Source organism: Alternaria arbusti (genome assembly GCF_024043155.1).
Source record: "Alternaria arbusti strain BMP 1465 chromosome Unknown scaffold_7, whole genome shotgun sequence".
Classification (NCBI taxonomy): Eukaryota; Fungi; Ascomycota; class Dothideomycetes; order Pleosporales; family Pleosporaceae; genus Alternaria; species Alternaria arbusti.
Window position 1 is genome coordinate 576,951 of NW_026249947.1, and position 16,299 is coordinate 593,249.

Here is a 16,299-nt window from a genome sequence, read left to right on the forward strand (position 1 = left end):
GCTTCTCTCGTCGTCTTCGTCATGGCCATCGCATGTACGTAACTACCCCTCCTGCCGCATCATGTCGGCATGCTTACTTTCTAATAGAGAGATGGCCTGTTCACTGTTTTCTTGCCCACCAAGTGACGAAGATGTTCGAGAGACGACTTTTGCAACATGATGTACCTTACGCTTTTGTCAACCCATCCTGACCATCGTCTGGCGGCCGCCGTACTTAGATCATGACCTCGCTTTTGTCAATTTACACTTTGAAGATTCTAGTGCTGACGTAGTATTGCAGATGATGGATCTTTGAGTGTAGAGGAACAGGCATCTATCAACGTCGATGCACTTGTTAACGACAGCGACAATGAGCCAACACGGCCCGCTCCAAGCACTCCACTAAGCGGCCAATTCTTCGAGCATCCTCGCCGATCGACTCCTACTATACCGCCTGGCTTCACAGTACCAGCAATTCCCAAAGCAGTCCTTGAAGAGTCACGTTCGCGTGCTGGATCTCGACCAATGTCCCGTACTACATCTTCGACCATCATACCGGCCGTGCCTGTTGTACCTGCCACGCCACTTCCCAACTCAACTCCTAACAAGAATACCAAGGGTAAGCAGAAAGCTGAGACTACTGGACCTGCAACTCCTGCAGCAGCACCTACCGCGACCACTGTCTCCAAGCCTTCACCTGCGCCTATGACGCCCTCAAGAACAACGACCAGGGAAGCAGTTGTTCCCCAGACACCCAAGGAACCCACACCTAGAGAGGCTTCAAAAGCAGTTAAAGAAGATGTTTTGCAGACACCGAAGTCCACACCAGACGCCAAGAAGTCGATGGCGGAAACGATCAGCAAGGACACGCCAAAATCGAAGGGTGCCTCTAAGAAAACTCAAGCTGCAGTTCAGACCACCCCGAAGAGAGAGCCACAGAAAGAGACAGCGCGCACCCCTGCGGCGACTGCGACACCTCCAGCTTCGACCAAGCGACAGCCTCCTGGCAAACTCGATATCCAAGCAGCAACGAAATTGCCGGTTGAAGCAAATTCTCCTGCTCCAAACTCATCCAAAGCAGAGTCTCAGCCAAAAAGCAGTCGTTCTGTGCCAACAACATCAGCCGGTTCTGTACCTCCAAGTCCCGCCGCAGCGGTGACTGGATCGCCAATCAAGCGCGCGGGTGCGCCGAGGACTTTGCGTGTCGTCGCAACACCAAAGACAGAAGTGCCACCGCCTGTTTCGGCAGCATCACAACCGTCCTTGCCTCAGATCCCAACGGTCGACAAGCTTCGATCTAGGCAAGCGAGTATCGCTTCCGTCAATATACCAGGCACACCAAGCGAAATGATATCGGACACTGCTTCGGTTACTTCTACATCATTTTCCAGGGCCAGCTCACCGCCTCCGATCGGCGGTAAGGTCGGGACTGCGCCTGTTAGGAAGAAGACAAAGTCACAAGCCAAGAAGGATAGACAAGAGCGAAAGAAGCAGATAGAAGAAGAAATACTGGAAGACAACAAGTCGGATGTTGAGGTAATGCAAGCTCCAATCATTGGGCGCAAGAAGAAAGCCAAAAAGCCGACAACAAACGCTAAACCTATTGCCGCTGCCTTCAAGAGTCAGCCAGCCTCGCCTAAGCCGGCTACTGTCGAAGAGGAACAACCTGAAGTGCCGACAGTGGCCTCACGGAGAGTCTCGTCAGCGAAGATCTCGGCAACAGCAACACCTGAACCGGAGCCCGAGCCCGAACAGCCCAAGGAAAAGCGGGAACATTCAGCTCAGTCGATCATGGCTGACTTGCAGCGCACGGGAGAGCTCCTTGCATCGACCCTTGAGTTCTTCAAACCGTTGTCTTCGTCACTCGCTCATGCCACCCGCTCTACTCAGAACGGTAATGTGTCTACACCTCCGGATCTGAAGCTGCACTTTTCTCAAGCCGACCTTGAGGCGCTTGCGAAGAAGAAGCCAGTACGTCTGAACAGCCAGGACGCAAAGCTAGACTCCAGGACTCTGATTACACCCAACGGCAAGTTCTTCTGGGGGTTGACTGAAGAGCTTGAGAACAAGGCACTTGAGCTTGAGAAGCATATCGAGGAGCTCAAAGGCCATGCCCGCTTCCACCCTCGTAAGCAAAATGCACACGGTCACAGTATGACTACTTCAGCGCATTCAAATGACGTCCTCCCAGCTATCGCGACTGCACTCAAGGAGGCAGGTAAGAAGCTGAACACCAACGGCGGACAGCAGATGCCGCGACTGGACAATTCTTCTGGACTTCTCGGTTCGACGAACCTTCCCTTGCCACCGGTACAAGGCCAGGACGCGTCCATGCCCCAGGTCCCTCCCCCACAACAGCAGCAAACACCCGCAGATGCTGGCGCCTATCTGAATCAATACGTTCTCCCGAAGACGGACAACCCACCGCCAAACCAGCCACGTCCCGAGATGGCGGCTGTTGGTGGCGCACCTGGCGCCGGAACAGCGAACATCTCTGTCAACTCGAACCGACTAGCCAAAGCGGCCAAAGCAGTGGTTGAGGGGGGAGCGGTAGGAAGCACAGAAATAGACGGCATGGGATTGATGGCGGCTGACAAGCTTGGCGGCGTGTTTGTGCAGGGTCTCGAGGCGCTCGTGGGTGCTGGACTTGGCTACCAGTCTTCACAAGAGTTCGGCCTTGACGGCAACGGCAACATCACCTTTGGAAATGGCGGTGGAAGCGGACTGGACATGCAGGGGTTAATGAACGCGATTGAGACGACAGCTGGAATGGGTGGATATGGCAACACAAGAAGAGGAAGAGGTAGTGTGCTGACCATGGAAGAGGCGGAGCAAGCGATGCATGCGGCGAGGAGAGAACATGATGTGTTGGAGAAGAAGCTCAACGCGCTGATCAAGAAGAACAAAAAGCTCGCGACTGGCGTAGGAAAGTAGTTGGGATGTGGAGTTGATGGGAATCCCCAATAGGTATAGCACAGGTGGTAAGAGGCTTCGACAGACGATATGGTTAGTAGTCATCGAGAATCCAGATTGTTATTTTGGTAGCAGAATTGTTAGCATTGTGACATCGTATATGCGCGACGGATCTAGCTTGCTCGTATTCCCTCACAGCTGGCGTGTGAAAAGGGATGAAGTTGAGCTGCACCTGACGATGCGCCGACGCCCCGATTCGCCAGGGCGCCTCACCGCCAACGCCAACGTGGGCTGGATTTCCAGGGTCCACCAACTCGTTCCTGAAGGCCAGATTCGCAATTGTACTCACTGCACCTTTCTTCTGATCTTGAGACATTCCAACTATCTCTTGATTCCTGCTTGCTTTTTCACATCCAAAACTACGCCACTATGAGTCTGCAACCGCCTTCCCTCTCCATGAGGCCCAAGTCTCCGTCTGGAGGCTCGACCAAGGCCGTGATTCTGGTAGATACTGCCCACAACACCGACGCAGTCATGTTTACTCACCAGACTAGGTCGGAGGCCCTTCTCGCGGCACACGCTTCAGGCCTCTGTCTATGGAACTGCCCAAGGTACGCGACGACGCGAAATAGACAGCCCCAGGACATCCCCGCTAACGCTGCTCCAGCCGCTCTTCCCCATCGCCGGCCACCCGATAATCGAGCACTGCTTCCGCGCCATCACAAACGTCCCCGAGATCAAGGAGGTCTTCATCGTCGGCTACTACGAGGAGTCCGTCTTCCAGCAGTTCATCAACGCCGTCTCGACCAGCTGGCCGCACCTGAGCGTTAAGTACCTCCGCGAATACCAGGCATTGGGCACGGCGGGCGGTCTCTACCACTTCCGCGACGTCATACTGAAGGGCAGGCCCGAGAAGCTATTTGTGCTCAACGCCGATGTCTGCTCTTCGTTCCCGCTGGTGGAGATGCTCAAGCTGTTCGAGGACAAGGATGCGGAGGCGGTAATGCTGGGTACGCGGGTCGCCAACGACGCCGCCTCCAACTTCGGATGCATTGTCTCGGACGCGCACACGAAGCGCGTGCTCCACTACGTCGAGAAGCCCGAATCGCACATCTCCAACCTCATCAACTGCGGCGTCTACCTCTTCGCGACCGAGTGCATCTTCCCCGCCATCCGCAGCGCCATCAAGCGACGGACCGAGCGCCCACGGCTGCTTTCGTACCCCTCCTCCGAGAACCTCGAATCCTCCTTCTACCAAAACGACGACGACGATGACAACAAGGAGAATGCTGTTATCCGATTGGAACAGGATGTGCTGTCTGACATCGCCGACAGCAGGCAGTTCTTCGTCCTCGAGACCAAGGACTTCTGGCGCCAGATCAAGACCGCTGGTTCCGCCGTGCCAGCGAATGCTCTGTACCTCCTAAAGGCCTTCCAGGCAGGCTCAGAAGAGCTCGCCGCCCCCTCCGCAAACATCCTACCCCCCGTCTACATCCACCCCTCCGCGCAGATCGACCCAACTGCCAAGATCGGTCCCAACGTCTCCATCGGCCCCCGCGTCGTCATTGGCGCTGGTGTACGTGTCAAGGAGTCCATTGTCCTCGAAGACTCCGAAATCAAGCACGATGCATGCGTCTTGTACACCATCATCGGCTGGCACAGCAAGGTCGGTGCTTGGGCGCGTGTCGAGGGCACTCCTACCCCCGTCACTAGCCACACCACCAGCGTCATCAAGAACGGCGTCAAGGTTCAGAGCATCACCATTCTCGGCAAGGAGTGTGCTGTTGCTGATGAGGTTCGCGTGCAAAACTGTGTTTGCCTGCCCTACAAGGAGCTCAAGAGGGTAAGTCAATCAACATCTGAGTTCTCAGCGTGTGCTAACGTGTTGTACAGGACGTCTCGAACGAGGTCATCATGTAAATGACCACGGTTGGTAGCAGTGTGTTGCTAGTTAGCAGTGCGTGATGATGCGATGCAGGTGCATCTATAGAAATTAATCATGATGCGATGCATGACATGTGGTCACTGGATAGAGCGATATACCACTATACTTGAAATGAAGCCACGATGATAGCCAGAGTGATCTTGCGCTTACATTTGTGAAGATACGTATCTTGGGGCGCTGCTCTCTGCTGGCATGCCTTGTTTGACAGCAAGATGATTGACGTGCACCATGCGTGTGGTGGAAAATCCTTATCCTGAGCAAACACCGTGTGTAGTCATCACCCTGGACAAAGTCCTTCGCAGTAGCATGATCTGAATGCATGTCTACCGCTATTGCGTCTTAACTTGAACATGTCCTAGAATAGCCGCGTCTAGTCTCGATCAGGCATCGCCATCCGAACATTCGACATCTCGACCTTTCCACTCCAACACACGTTTGTACCAACTCGCCAACCTCATCAAAATCTACACGCAGTGCTCATATAAAATCATAAATGACTGCTGACTCCATTTCAGGACGATTGACTGTGAGTTACTAGGACCGTTGTCGTGTCTGAGTCAGAGGCGATACGATCCATCCACCGATCTCTGAATTGAAAGAGTGCCTGCAAACCAAGGAAGACACGGTCATTTGAAGGAAGACACAATGTCAGATATGAATATATCCCCCGATTCAGCAGGAGATGAACAGTCAAATGGCACCACATCCACATCTCCCAGGAATCTCAATCCCACTCCCGCCTCCGGCTCCCGCTACGATAAGCCCATCGCCGCCGCCCAAAAAGATGGACTGCCCATAATCGACATATCCCCCTTCATGGACCCCTCTTCCTCGCAAGAAGCCCGTTCAACAACCGCCTCCGCCATAAACGCCGCCTGCATAAACTACGGCTTCTTCTACCTAACCGGCCACGGTATCCCCACGACCAAACTCGACGAAATCATCAACTTGGCGCGTGACTTCTTTTCTCTACCCCTAGAAGAAAAAAACAAGATCAAGCGCTTCGACGCCGGCAGCCCGGAAGGAGGCGACGGCGCACGCGGCTACCAGGGGCTGGGCGAAAACGTGACGGGCGGGCTGCAAGACATGCAAGAAGCCATTGACTGGTACCGGGACTGGCCCGCCGACAAAAGAGAACCAGGCGATGGTGGACCAGGCAGCGTCAAGAGTCTTCAAGGTATTAATCTATGGCCCGAGAAACCCGAACAGCTCAGACCCGTGTACGAAGAATACATCTCGCGCGTCAAGAAAGTCGGCGAAGCCCTCGTGCACGCCATGGGCGTAGCCCTCGACCTCGGTCCCCCGCCGAAAGAAGGCGCAACAGATTCAACGCAAGACGAAGAAATCTTCCTACGTAACTGCTCAGACTCCTTCTGGGTCATGCGCATGATCGGCTACCCACCCCTCACAACACCCATCTCGGGCGACGAAAACATCGACCAATTCTCCTGCGGCGCCCACACAGACTACGGTTGCGTGACCCTCCTTCTCACAGACCCCACACCCTCCTCTTTACAGGTCCTCCTCAAAGACGGAACAACCTGGCTAAACGCGGACCCCCTCCCCGGCGCCTTCGTCGTCAACATCGGCGATATGATTGAGCGGTGGACCAACGGGTTGTGGAAGAGTACTAAACATCGGGTTATTCATCGGGGGGAGAGGTATAGGGTTAGTGTGCCGTTTTTCTATGAGCCGAATTTTGAGGCGTGGGTTGAGCCGTTGGGGAAGTGTGTGGAGAGGACGGGCGGGAAGGGCGGGTATGGGAGGGGGAGGTATGGGGATCATTTGTTGGGGAAGGTTAGTGGGAATTTTTATTATAGTATGAGGACGGATTGGTGAGGGTGGGGGCGAGTAGAATAGCATTGAATATCAGCGTGGGTACAACGTTAGCAATGCGATTATCATTCGCTTTCATTGCAGGTGTTCTAGATAAACTGCATCAATCGTGGCTTGTTCGAAGTTATGATGACGATTACACATGCATTATGAAGGCTTTTCCTATACATGACTGTATACGGACACGACTCATAGCAGTGACAGTCTCAGATACCACCGTTAAGATAGTAGTCCAGAGGGTACCCCAACCAATCACACTGCTCGACATCCGTGTACCCAGCGCTCTTGCTCGGCCAATCCAAAAGCCTAATCTCATCTCCCGATTTCTTAGTAGCATCGACCTGCATCCACTGACCGTACTTCGTCACACCTTCAAGCACCTTATAATACCCTCTTACATCAAGATACTTCAAGCTAGGATTCGGGTCGCCGCTCCTAATGAAAGAAGCAAAGTAGCTGGTAGTAAGTTGAATACTCCACAGATCTTCCGGTTCGCGGATGCGATTCAAGACGCCGAAGAACCAAGGCGAATCTGCGCCGTGGAAGCGGAAGTACGGGTTATCGGGGTTGTCGTTGGCGGGGCCTCCGAGGTTGTTGGGGTCGTAGCCGTCGATGGAACGGTCGAGCTGGTAGTAGTATGTCTTTGAGAAAGCTTTTGATCGCGAGGCAGAGTAGACTGTAGATTGATCGGCACAGCGGAATGTCTTGTCGGTCGCAATGCGTTGCGAGACGTTGAATGAGTCGAGCGTCAGGTTTCCAGTGCTGGTGAAGGGGAAGAGACCGGACTGGATGACGCGCTCTGCCCATGTGCTGTTGATACCGAGTGCTTCCTGTAGGCCTTGAGAGTGGTTTGAGATGGGGCTTGTGGGGTATGTGGAGAATGAAGCGCCGTCATCGAGGACGGTACCGAAGATGACGGGAATGTGCGCGGTACTGGCATTGCGGGTTGAGATGATGAGTTCGGGCGTGTTGACATAAGTACCGTCTTGGACGACGTATCGAGCTACGGTGTTGAATCCAACTAGGTCTGCAGCAGGGACTTTGTCGAGACAAGCGATTTGAGTTGACACATCGGTGCTGTTGCAGCCAGCGGCCGCAAAGATCTGAGGGCCGGCGACGGTGTAGCTTTGGTTGACCGTGTAGTATGTTGAATAGGTTGTTCCGTAGTCACCGTCAAGGCCAAGCGTTACGCCTCCTCCGAGGTTAGATAGCGCAACTGCGCCTTGGAACTTTCCGATGGCTTTAGGAGAGCCCAACAGCGTTCGGACCGAGCCGGCTCCGGCAGATCCTCCAGCGATGGTTATCCTCTCTGGGTCACCACCAAAGGCAGCGATGTTTGCAATAGTCCAGTCGAGCGCCACAATCTGATCAGCGATACCGAAATTGCCCTTAATGTCTGTTCCAGGAATGGCTAGGAAGCCGAGGGTGGAAAGACGGTAGTTGATGTTGACAACAACAAGATCCTCCTTACTGGCAAGGTTTCCACCATCAGAAAGTGGATCAGCGCCACTTCCTCCGGTAAATCCACCACCATGGATCCAAAACAAGACGGGTCGGAGCTGCTTCTTCGACCCGACTTTGGGAATGTATGGTGTTTGGATGTTGAGGAAAAGGCAGTCTTCGCTTCCACCACCGCCTTGGATGCAGTTCGAACCGTACTCAGTGGCCTGGATCGTTTGGCCCTTCTTGGAGTAGAGTGAAGAGTACTTGAAACGGGTAGGCGTGTCGGCATATGGAATACCTAGGAACCTGAACGACTTCTGGTTGCGGTACCCGACGAAAGTATTTCCACCAGATGCTACTGAGATGGAACTTCCGTTTACAGGCCCGGCGCTTGCTGAACCATTGTTTGCCGACTGTGTGCACAAGACTGGGAGTTGCTTGTGGTGTGATGAAGCGGACATGTACTTCACTCGGTTGCCGACTGAAACCACGCCGCTGTCGATGTAGTACCCTCGTTCAGCGTCGGTGTATTTGGCATAATCTTGGTACGAGAGAGCATCGTTGAAATCAGCCTGGTACTTCTGGAGCGTAGCCTTGGAGATGAGTTTCTCGTTGAGCGAGGCACAGGCTGCTGCTGCATTGGCTTGAGGGACGGGGTCGAGGATGATGGCACCGATGTGGTTCTTGTCGTCTGAGCCGTTGAGGTTGCTCTGGTAAATGAGTGTCAAAGAGGACTTTGCGTTCGAAACGCCAACGGCAGGTGCTGATCCCACTGGTGAAGCCTGAGAGACAGCAACAATACCAGCCGCCGCAGCGGCAACAAGGGTGGTGATGACTGTCATCTTGAATGTCCAGCTTGGCGTAGAGACTTGATCGACAGCTGGAGAATCATGGTCGTTCATCTTAGTCCTCTTATACGGCGCCGGTAACCCGGATGGCGTCGTGCTTGCAAATGAACAACCGCAGCGCTAGCCACAAGCAGTTCCCCTCCACATGAGGCTATTGGAAATAAGCATTCGAGAACGGGCTAACCCCAGGAAACGAGGTGTAGATCGATCACTAGGCAGGGGCAGTGGCAGAATGCTTAAGCAGAGGACGGGTACCGCAACGGTTCTACTGAGCGACGAAGGCGTACCAAAACCTATCGTGCCCAGAGCGAATACACTCGCCTCAAAGTGAGCATGCGATATGGATCTTCGGTTGTCACTTGATATCGCAATGGATACGAATCCTTCTAGATCGATGTATCGCTTGGCCTGCAGTTAGATCACACCGAGCGCAGCATCGCGATAGTGGTCTATGCATCTTCATCCGAGGTTCAGGTCCGATGTAATTTAGCCGTTTAGGCACTGTATGTAGCCCGCCGGCCTCGTGGCGATGGCATCATGGATGGTGGATGCAGGGGTCGGGATGGATGTCTTTTGTGTCCGACCGCGGGGTGTGGCTTGAACTGGGGCGCGGAGGAGTGGAAGCTGGAAATCTGATGGGGTTCCGGGGTTCAAGACGCGCAGCTTGGTGCTAGCCATGTTGGGAACTAGTCCGCAGATTCCCCTCACAACAAAACCTGGCATGCTTGATCACTCCGGCAATCGACTACAGGGCTTCTTCCTTGCTTGAGGAAAACGGCAGATGCATGTAAACGATCCTGGAGCTCGTAATCATGGCCGTGGAAAGACGATAACCGCCACATAGCACAACGCCTGGGCACAGAGGCATCTTGAATGAGTACCCTCGGGATCCTTCATTTCATTGGAGGATTAATCTCCTCTTGGCAACTAGAACAAGCACCTTGTGTACAATTATGGCTATTACATACCGGACCACCCCGTAGAAGAGAGGAAGACACCATTCAGATGTTACCTTGATAAACGAGAGTCGGCGAACTTGTTCTATCCCACAAGTTAATGTATATGCGCACATTCGTACCACGCACCAGATCACAATACGAAGCAATGTATGAAGACGAGCATCAGAGTGGGTCGCGATACGCACGATAGATTGGCAGGCGTCATTGCACATCATATGCATGTCAGAGTCCCAAGAATTCGAATAGAAACCTTACGTTCTACCACATCACTCTCTTCCGAAATCACATTTGATCGTCTCAGGTTTCCATCGTCACTTTCAGGATGTGGCTAAAGCTTGTACTTCTCACGCAACTCGTTGCGACGGCATTTGGCGCGAACACGGTTCCACCCAGTATCTGGAACTACACCTACCCATGGCCAGTACAGTACTTTGAGTTTACGTCGCAACGCGCGAATCTCTCAATGGCTTACATGGACGTGTCCCCTCATAACACCAGCTATGCCTCAAATAAGACCATCATGCTCCTCCATGGCAAGAACTTCTGCGGTGCAACATGGGAGGACTCTGCGCGCCGTCTCTCAGCCCGCGGATACCGCGTCATCATCCCAGATCAAATCGGCTTTTGCAAGTCGTCCAAACCACCCGCCTACCAGTTCTCGCTGCAGCAGCTGGCGCGAAACACACATCTCTTGCTGCAAAGCCTAGGCGTGGAGTCAACATACGTACTAGGTCACTCCATGGGCGGTATGCTGGCCACGCGATTCGCCCTCATGTACCCAGAGCAAACATCCCATCTCATTCTCACGAACCCGATCGGCCTGGAAGACTGGAAAGCACTTGGAGTCCCATGGCGCAATCTCGACGCCTTGTACAAAGACGAGCTGGCCACCAACTACACATCGATCCGGAAATACCAACAGGCCACTTACTACGTCAACACGTGGAAGCCCGAATACGACGTGTGGGTCAATATGCTAGTCTCACTTTACCAAACGTCACCCGAGAACATCGACTTTGCGTGGAACATGGCGCAGACCACGGATATGGTCTTGACTCAACCCATTGCGTACGAGTTTGAGTTAGTGCAACCCAAGACTCTTCTTCTGATAGGGACGAAAGACACCACGGCGATCGGTAAAGCTTGGAGCCCACCAGAAGTGCAGGCTAAGATAGGGAAATATGAGGTGTTGGGTAAAGAAGCGACCGCGCGAATTCCGGACGCAGAGCTTATTGAGTTTGAGGACTTAGGCCATAGTCCCCAAGTTCAGGACAGTGAGACATACCATAGCGCGCTGTTCGGGTGGCTGGAAGGGTCTGACTAAGCTTGTTAAGGCAGTGCAGATGCGTGACGAGTCAACGACAATGAATTGGGCCAAACAAAAACAAAAGATGATCTACTTTGATGGACGCGGCCAGTTTCGAACCCAGAGCAAAAATAGATGCCTTCACCGAAACCAGGTATGAGAATGGATCACACCCCGCACGACGGGGTAGACATGCAAAGCTACATACGCTACTGGTTCCTCAGATTCTATTATAATATCGTCAACTTAATGTGTATATAACGTACAATTGGTGGTTATCATTGCTCAGATGTGATGGGTGAGCGCGTTCACTTGTGCGACTGTCGGAGTGGGTACGTGCAAACAGTACCCGCATGGGCTGGCTACGTCACATCGAGAGATCAGATAAACAGACTATTCAAGTGAAAGCGATCATCACACTGCGACATATCCATATTCGCGGGTCCCGGGATGAGATGTTTACGCAAAAGGTATGTCATTATCTCAGTATGCTCGTCCAAGTAGTCAGATTCTCACAGTACCCATAGTCCATTCAGTAAACTATTAAGTGTCCACCAAAACGCCATAGTAATCCCAGAACACCTTCGCTAACCATGCAAGTAAACACTGAGACATCATAAAAGACCCAAGAGGTGTTCGACGTCTTAGCATGTATCCCTCCACTCACCCCCATCTCACTGACATCCTCCAGGCTCCTTCATCTACCTAATCTACGTAGTCTGGATCGTCGTCGTCATCGGCAACCTCGTCCTCGTCGTCCATGACGTTGTCCGGCAACTTTGTCTTCTCAAGACGGCCAGCGAGCTTGTCGACCGCCTTTCCCTTTCCCTTGCCAATGTAAGCCGCCTCAGCAGCCTCTTCACCCATGTCTTCGGCCTCGGCGTTGGCAAATGCAGTCGCCGCTTCACCCGTCTTGCGCGAGCCATAAGCTTCCATCCGATCAGCGCGCTTGTTGATAGCTTTTGTGGCCTTGCTGTCGTTCCAAGTCGAATCAATCGCGTCCGCGGCCTTGTACAGGTTGTGGATGGCATCCAAGATGTCCTGCTCTATGAGATGCTGGGGTTCGGACGGCCCACCCGCGGCCACACGCGCATTCTTGGCGGCGACGAGGAAGTCTTCGCCCAAGAGGTGTTGACCGGGAAGGCCTTTGCTGAGGATACTGATCATGGCGACGCACCTCGGATCCTTGAGGAGGTGCTTGGTCTGGTCCGTGGTGCGGACGCGCCAGTTGTTGCGGATAGCTATGATGGAATTGGCTACGAAATATGCGTCCTTGAACTTGTGCTGAGAAACGCCGTTCATCTTCGAGATGAGTTTCTTGACTTCGGAGTGAGGAAGAACAATGCGGCAGATGTTCCTCATTTCAATACCGTCGCGGCGACGAAGCTTCTCCATGTGAACACGCTTGTCCTCGAAATCGAGTTTCTAGAAGTAATGGGTCAGCCAGATGTCCTTCAGTGCAGGCTTCTTTGACTTCGGTGACATAAATGAAGCAGTTTCCCGTATTCATAGCGTCCAGGTTTGCGAGAACTTACCTGGAGGGTTGTCTGAAGCGCATTAGGGTCCTCCTCTTCTAGATACAACACGACCTCCAAATCCTTGCCCGTAGTAACACGTGTGTTCTCCCGAATTGTGACGAGCAACACCTCGCGGCCCGCGATGCTGGCCATGTTGAAGACAGGGTCGGTATCGGTCAAGGGTTCGCCATTCCTATCATGCACCCAAAGCTCTTGACCGTCGCGCTTGAGTGCTGCTTGCATTGACACCACCATGTCGTTCCAAGTCATCGAACGGTAGAGAAGGAAGTTGAACCAGTCCTTGCGGGAGTCGACATCGAACAGGGTGAGCACGCGTAATCCGATGGCCCTTGTGGAAGACATTGTGAATTTGTTTGGTATGTGTATGTGTAGATAGAGACAAGTAGGTAGGTAGATTGTTGAAGAAGAGAGTAGGAACTGAGTCGGCGATAGACGATATATGGACGAAGAGACTTTCGCGTTTCTAGGTGAGCGTGACTTGAGAACCCAAAGTGAAGGTGAGAGAGCGTTTGCAAACGCGGATTGCTCTTGCTCACCGCGTCATTTCTTCCCTGCCCACGTGGGCCCTTCGATCAGGCTGCTCGCGAGGGGCAAAGTACTCAGGAGGTTCGTGACTTGGTAGATGTCTTTCTAGGTGGGGGCTCGCAGAGTCCTGGAGGACGTCAAGAAAGTCCTGGGGAGGTTTCGATAGCTTACATGACATCCAGACGTTCTCATGCTCCTAGAAGTATACTACGCACGTTCTGTAATCACGTTGAAGTCTATCTGGCTTTACTACTGACTACTCACTGGAATCATGAGACACCATGGTATTCGGCGACTTGCCCCTACACAGACGACCCAGCAGCTCATGTGCAGTCATCAAAATTCCGGAAGGCCTGTGCGTGATAACGACATCAGTCTGCCTAGTCTGTTTGCTCGGTGTGCGGGGGCTTCACTACCCAGATCGCAGTGAGAGAGGATTGTACCCTGCCTTTATTTACGCTTACTTAGTGACAAATGGCGCCTGCCGCCAGGTATTGCGCTAGCTCTGATTGAGTGTATACTGTTCTTTTCAACTGTTCCCACATCACTTTCCTGAGCTCAACCTAGATCTTCACCACGATGAACCGTCAACCGCCGATGCCGCGCCGAGTGGTAGATCGATACTTCCCTAATATACGCCAACATGTGCGCACGAAGGCCAAAGTCATCGCCAGTAGAGCCCGTCGAGCAACTGAGATTGCGCAAGGCTGGAAATCGACCGGTACCTTCCCATTTGGCCGCTTACCCAGAGAACTCCGCGACTGCATCTATACCTACGCATTAGGCCCACTGCCTACTATCTTCAAGACCAAGGGTCTAATTGTCCAGGCCACACACAAGGTTCGGCTGTTCGAAGACGATGGCAACGACGACCATTTCGACATCCGCTACGACGATATCCTCCCCGCGTTCAATTGGGGCATCCCAAAGTGGGTCCTCACCAGCAAGCAAATCTGCTCGGAAGCCCTCTCCTGTTTCAGCTCCTCGCGCACATTCAACGCAGTCGATATCAACCGTGTTTGTCAGTTTCAGGGTGAATGTGACATCATTGCATCCCTCCACGACTCTTTTACCACCCCACTCGTCTTCAACAGCGAAGTGCTCCGCAATATCACCATTGTAAGGGAATACGACCAATATATGGGAATAGAAGACGAGTTCATGGCCATCCTCAACCGCGCACATGTGAAAGATGTGACTATGGAATTGGAATGGCAAGTATCTCGTTTTCGAGATTCAGAGGACTGGGAAGAACACTTGGACGCTTGGATCGCCGAATGGCACACCAAGCAGTGGGACGGCAGTCTGCGAAAGGTCAAGATCACTATACCTACCAACTGGACCTCCAAGAACCCGATCTTTGATACTGTCAGGTTCGAGCAAGTGGAAGCGCTGGCACGAAGGCTTGTGGGACAGGATGGAATCGCGACGTGGGGTGACTTCCACTACGGGGGCAAGTTTTCGCTCCTGGGGCGCAAAGTGGCCTCGCGCGATATGTTCAAGAGAAGTTTGGTCGTTGAAAGGGATAATTAGGCATGCACAACGTTGCCGTGGAGATCAGTGCTAGATGCGACGATCGAGGAAGGGGATTGGGCTCGTACAAGTACGGTGACTAGGTCTTATGACTGGACGAAATGAGTAGTTGGAGAATACACATGGAAAGCATGAGATACAAGGAGAGAAGTTGATACAATGTATGCTGCTGATAGGAAGATGGCGACTATCATCGTCGTTGCTTGTGAGGTTGTATGCCGCAGATCTCCATGAGATGTACAGTAAGACTTCAATGACTAACCTGAAGGTGACCAGGGTCCAGTCTAATTCAAGGCGCGTTCTCTTCTTCGGTGTCGTTGATGCTCGATGTGCATGAATCATGGTTCGCCTCACACTGGTTCTCAGCGAGTAAGCTACCCGTTAGCAGTGCCTCTTTGTTGTTGAGTAGTCGATGGCGGACCATCGCCACAGGATCCATGAGCTGGAAGGAGACGTGGAGGTGGAGGCTTAGGTTCGGACGAACGAACGATTTGTAAGGCGGAGGTGGCGTACTCTCAACATGGCAGTACACAGTTGCCGTTGAAGCGATCTCGGGTGGAAGCCGCGGGGCACGCCTGCCGAGAGCGTCTCTTTTCGTACCGCGTATACGATTACGCTCAGCAACATCTCCTGCAGGCCGCGTCAACAATACTTTCATCTCCATACATGCATCTAGCTCATAGCCTAGTCCTATGCACCGTCGCGATTCGTTGTGTAGCGCGAGGCCATAGCACCGCCGCGACGTTATGTGTCGCCCGTTGATCGTCATGGCGGAGTCCGGAGCCTCGGAACAGAACTATTTGCGAAGCTACTCCTCGCTGCGCATGGCGCATACGCTGTAGTGAAGAAAATCACGATCTTCAGGCAATGTCTGGGAATTCGGTCGAATGAAATGCCCTTACGAAGGCTGCCTAACGGCGAGGACGCGACGCGCTATGTACGGCAATAGTTGCGATCAGGAGGGGCCTAACGAAGATGACGACATTGTTTATTGCATAACAACAGGGCAGCGACAGTTACTTTGCGCCAAACGCTTGTCTCGACAACTCAAACATGGAGAAAGTAACACACCACACTCAATGCCAGGATGACAGGGTCGTATCAAGGTTCTTTTTCGTACCCTTCGTACCGGCAGCTTGCCGAGTGCCGAAAGCGTATTGTTTCGAAATGAGCGCCAGCCACTCACGGGAGATGACGCGCCACAACGGTGCCCGCTGACCAGAGCCTTACCGCAGAAAGGCGGTGTCAGCTAGCAACTGCTGCAAACGAAGAAGATCTGTAGGACCGATGATGGCTGAGGGCCTGATGATTCAGGCGGGCATGCGACAGTACTTTACAAACCAAACACGGACAAAACCTCGACGAGAAGAGATGGGACTAAAAATAAAGTTTGATCGTCAGGGCCTTCAGCCACGACAAGTGGCACGCCTAGTAGCACGCCTATGAGGTCAGATCCTCCTAGCTCTTCCGGGCG

At 53.0% G+C, this 16,299-nt stretch overlaps 7 protein-coding genes across 7 annotated transcripts; 5 read left to right on the forward strand and 2 right to left on the reverse strand.

Moving 5' to 3' along the window:
- Nucleotides 1-21: 21 nt before the first annotated feature.
- Nucleotides 22-2,913, forward strand: J4E86_006009 (uncharacterized protein; the record flags this gene model as incomplete). Its single annotated transcript, XM_051446540.1, has 2 exons — nt 22-34; nt 281-2,913. 2 exons carry the CDS (start codon nt 22-24, stop codon nt 2,911-2,913), a joined length of 2,646 nt encoding a protein of 881 aa, XP_051302115.1.
- A 408-nt stretch (nt 2,914-3,321) lies between these two features.
- Nucleotides 3,322-4,812, forward strand: J4E86_006010 (uncharacterized protein; the record flags this gene model as incomplete). The annotated part of the gene is made up of 4 exons (XM_051446541.1): nt 3,322-3,396; nt 3,447-3,503; nt 3,560-4,735; nt 4,786-4,812. 4 exons carry the CDS (start codon nt 3,322-3,324, stop codon nt 4,810-4,812), a joined length of 1,335 nt encoding a protein of 444 aa, XP_051302116.1.
- Nucleotides 4,813-5,482: 670 nt separating this feature from the next.
- J4E86_006011 (uncharacterized protein) lies at nt 5,483-6,676 on the forward strand (the record flags this gene model as incomplete). The annotated part of the gene is made up of 2 exons (XM_051446542.1): nt 5,483-6,594; nt 6,658-6,676. The coding sequence occupies 2 exons, from the start codon at nt 5,483-5,485 to the stop codon at nt 6,674-6,676; spliced, it is 1,131 nt and encodes a 376-aa protein (XP_051302117.1).
- A 203-nt stretch (nt 6,677-6,879) lies between these two features.
- On the reverse strand, nt 6,880-9,018 carry J4E86_006012 (uncharacterized protein; the record flags this gene model as incomplete). Its single annotated transcript, XM_051446543.1, has 1 exon — nt 6,880-9,018. One exon carries the CDS (start codon nt 9,016-9,018, stop codon nt 6,880-6,882), a length of 2,139 nt encoding a protein of 712 aa, XP_051302118.1.
- A 1,227-nt stretch (nt 9,019-10,245) lies between these two features.
- Nucleotides 10,246-11,247, forward strand: J4E86_006013 (uncharacterized protein; the record flags this gene model as incomplete). Its single annotated transcript, XM_051446544.1, has 1 exon — nt 10,246-11,247. The coding sequence occupies one exon, from the start codon at nt 10,246-10,248 to the stop codon at nt 11,245-11,247; it is 1,002 nt and encodes a 333-aa protein (XP_051302119.1).
- A 687-nt stretch (nt 11,248-11,934) lies between these two features.
- On the reverse strand, nt 11,935-13,109 carry J4E86_006014 (uncharacterized protein; the record flags this gene model as incomplete). Its single annotated transcript, XM_051446545.1, has 2 exons — nt 11,935-12,654; nt 12,765-13,109. The coding sequence occupies 2 exons, from the start codon at nt 13,107-13,109 to the stop codon at nt 11,935-11,937; spliced, it is 1,065 nt and encodes a 354-aa protein (XP_051302120.1).
- A 780-nt stretch (nt 13,110-13,889) lies between these two features.
- On the forward strand, nt 13,890-14,825 carry J4E86_006015 (uncharacterized protein; the record flags this gene model as incomplete). The annotated part of the gene is made up of 1 exon (XM_051446546.1): nt 13,890-14,825. The coding sequence occupies one exon, from the start codon at nt 13,890-13,892 to the stop codon at nt 14,823-14,825; it is 936 nt and encodes a 311-aa protein (XP_051302121.1).
- Between the last annotated feature and the right edge of the window lie 1,474 nt (nt 14,826-16,299).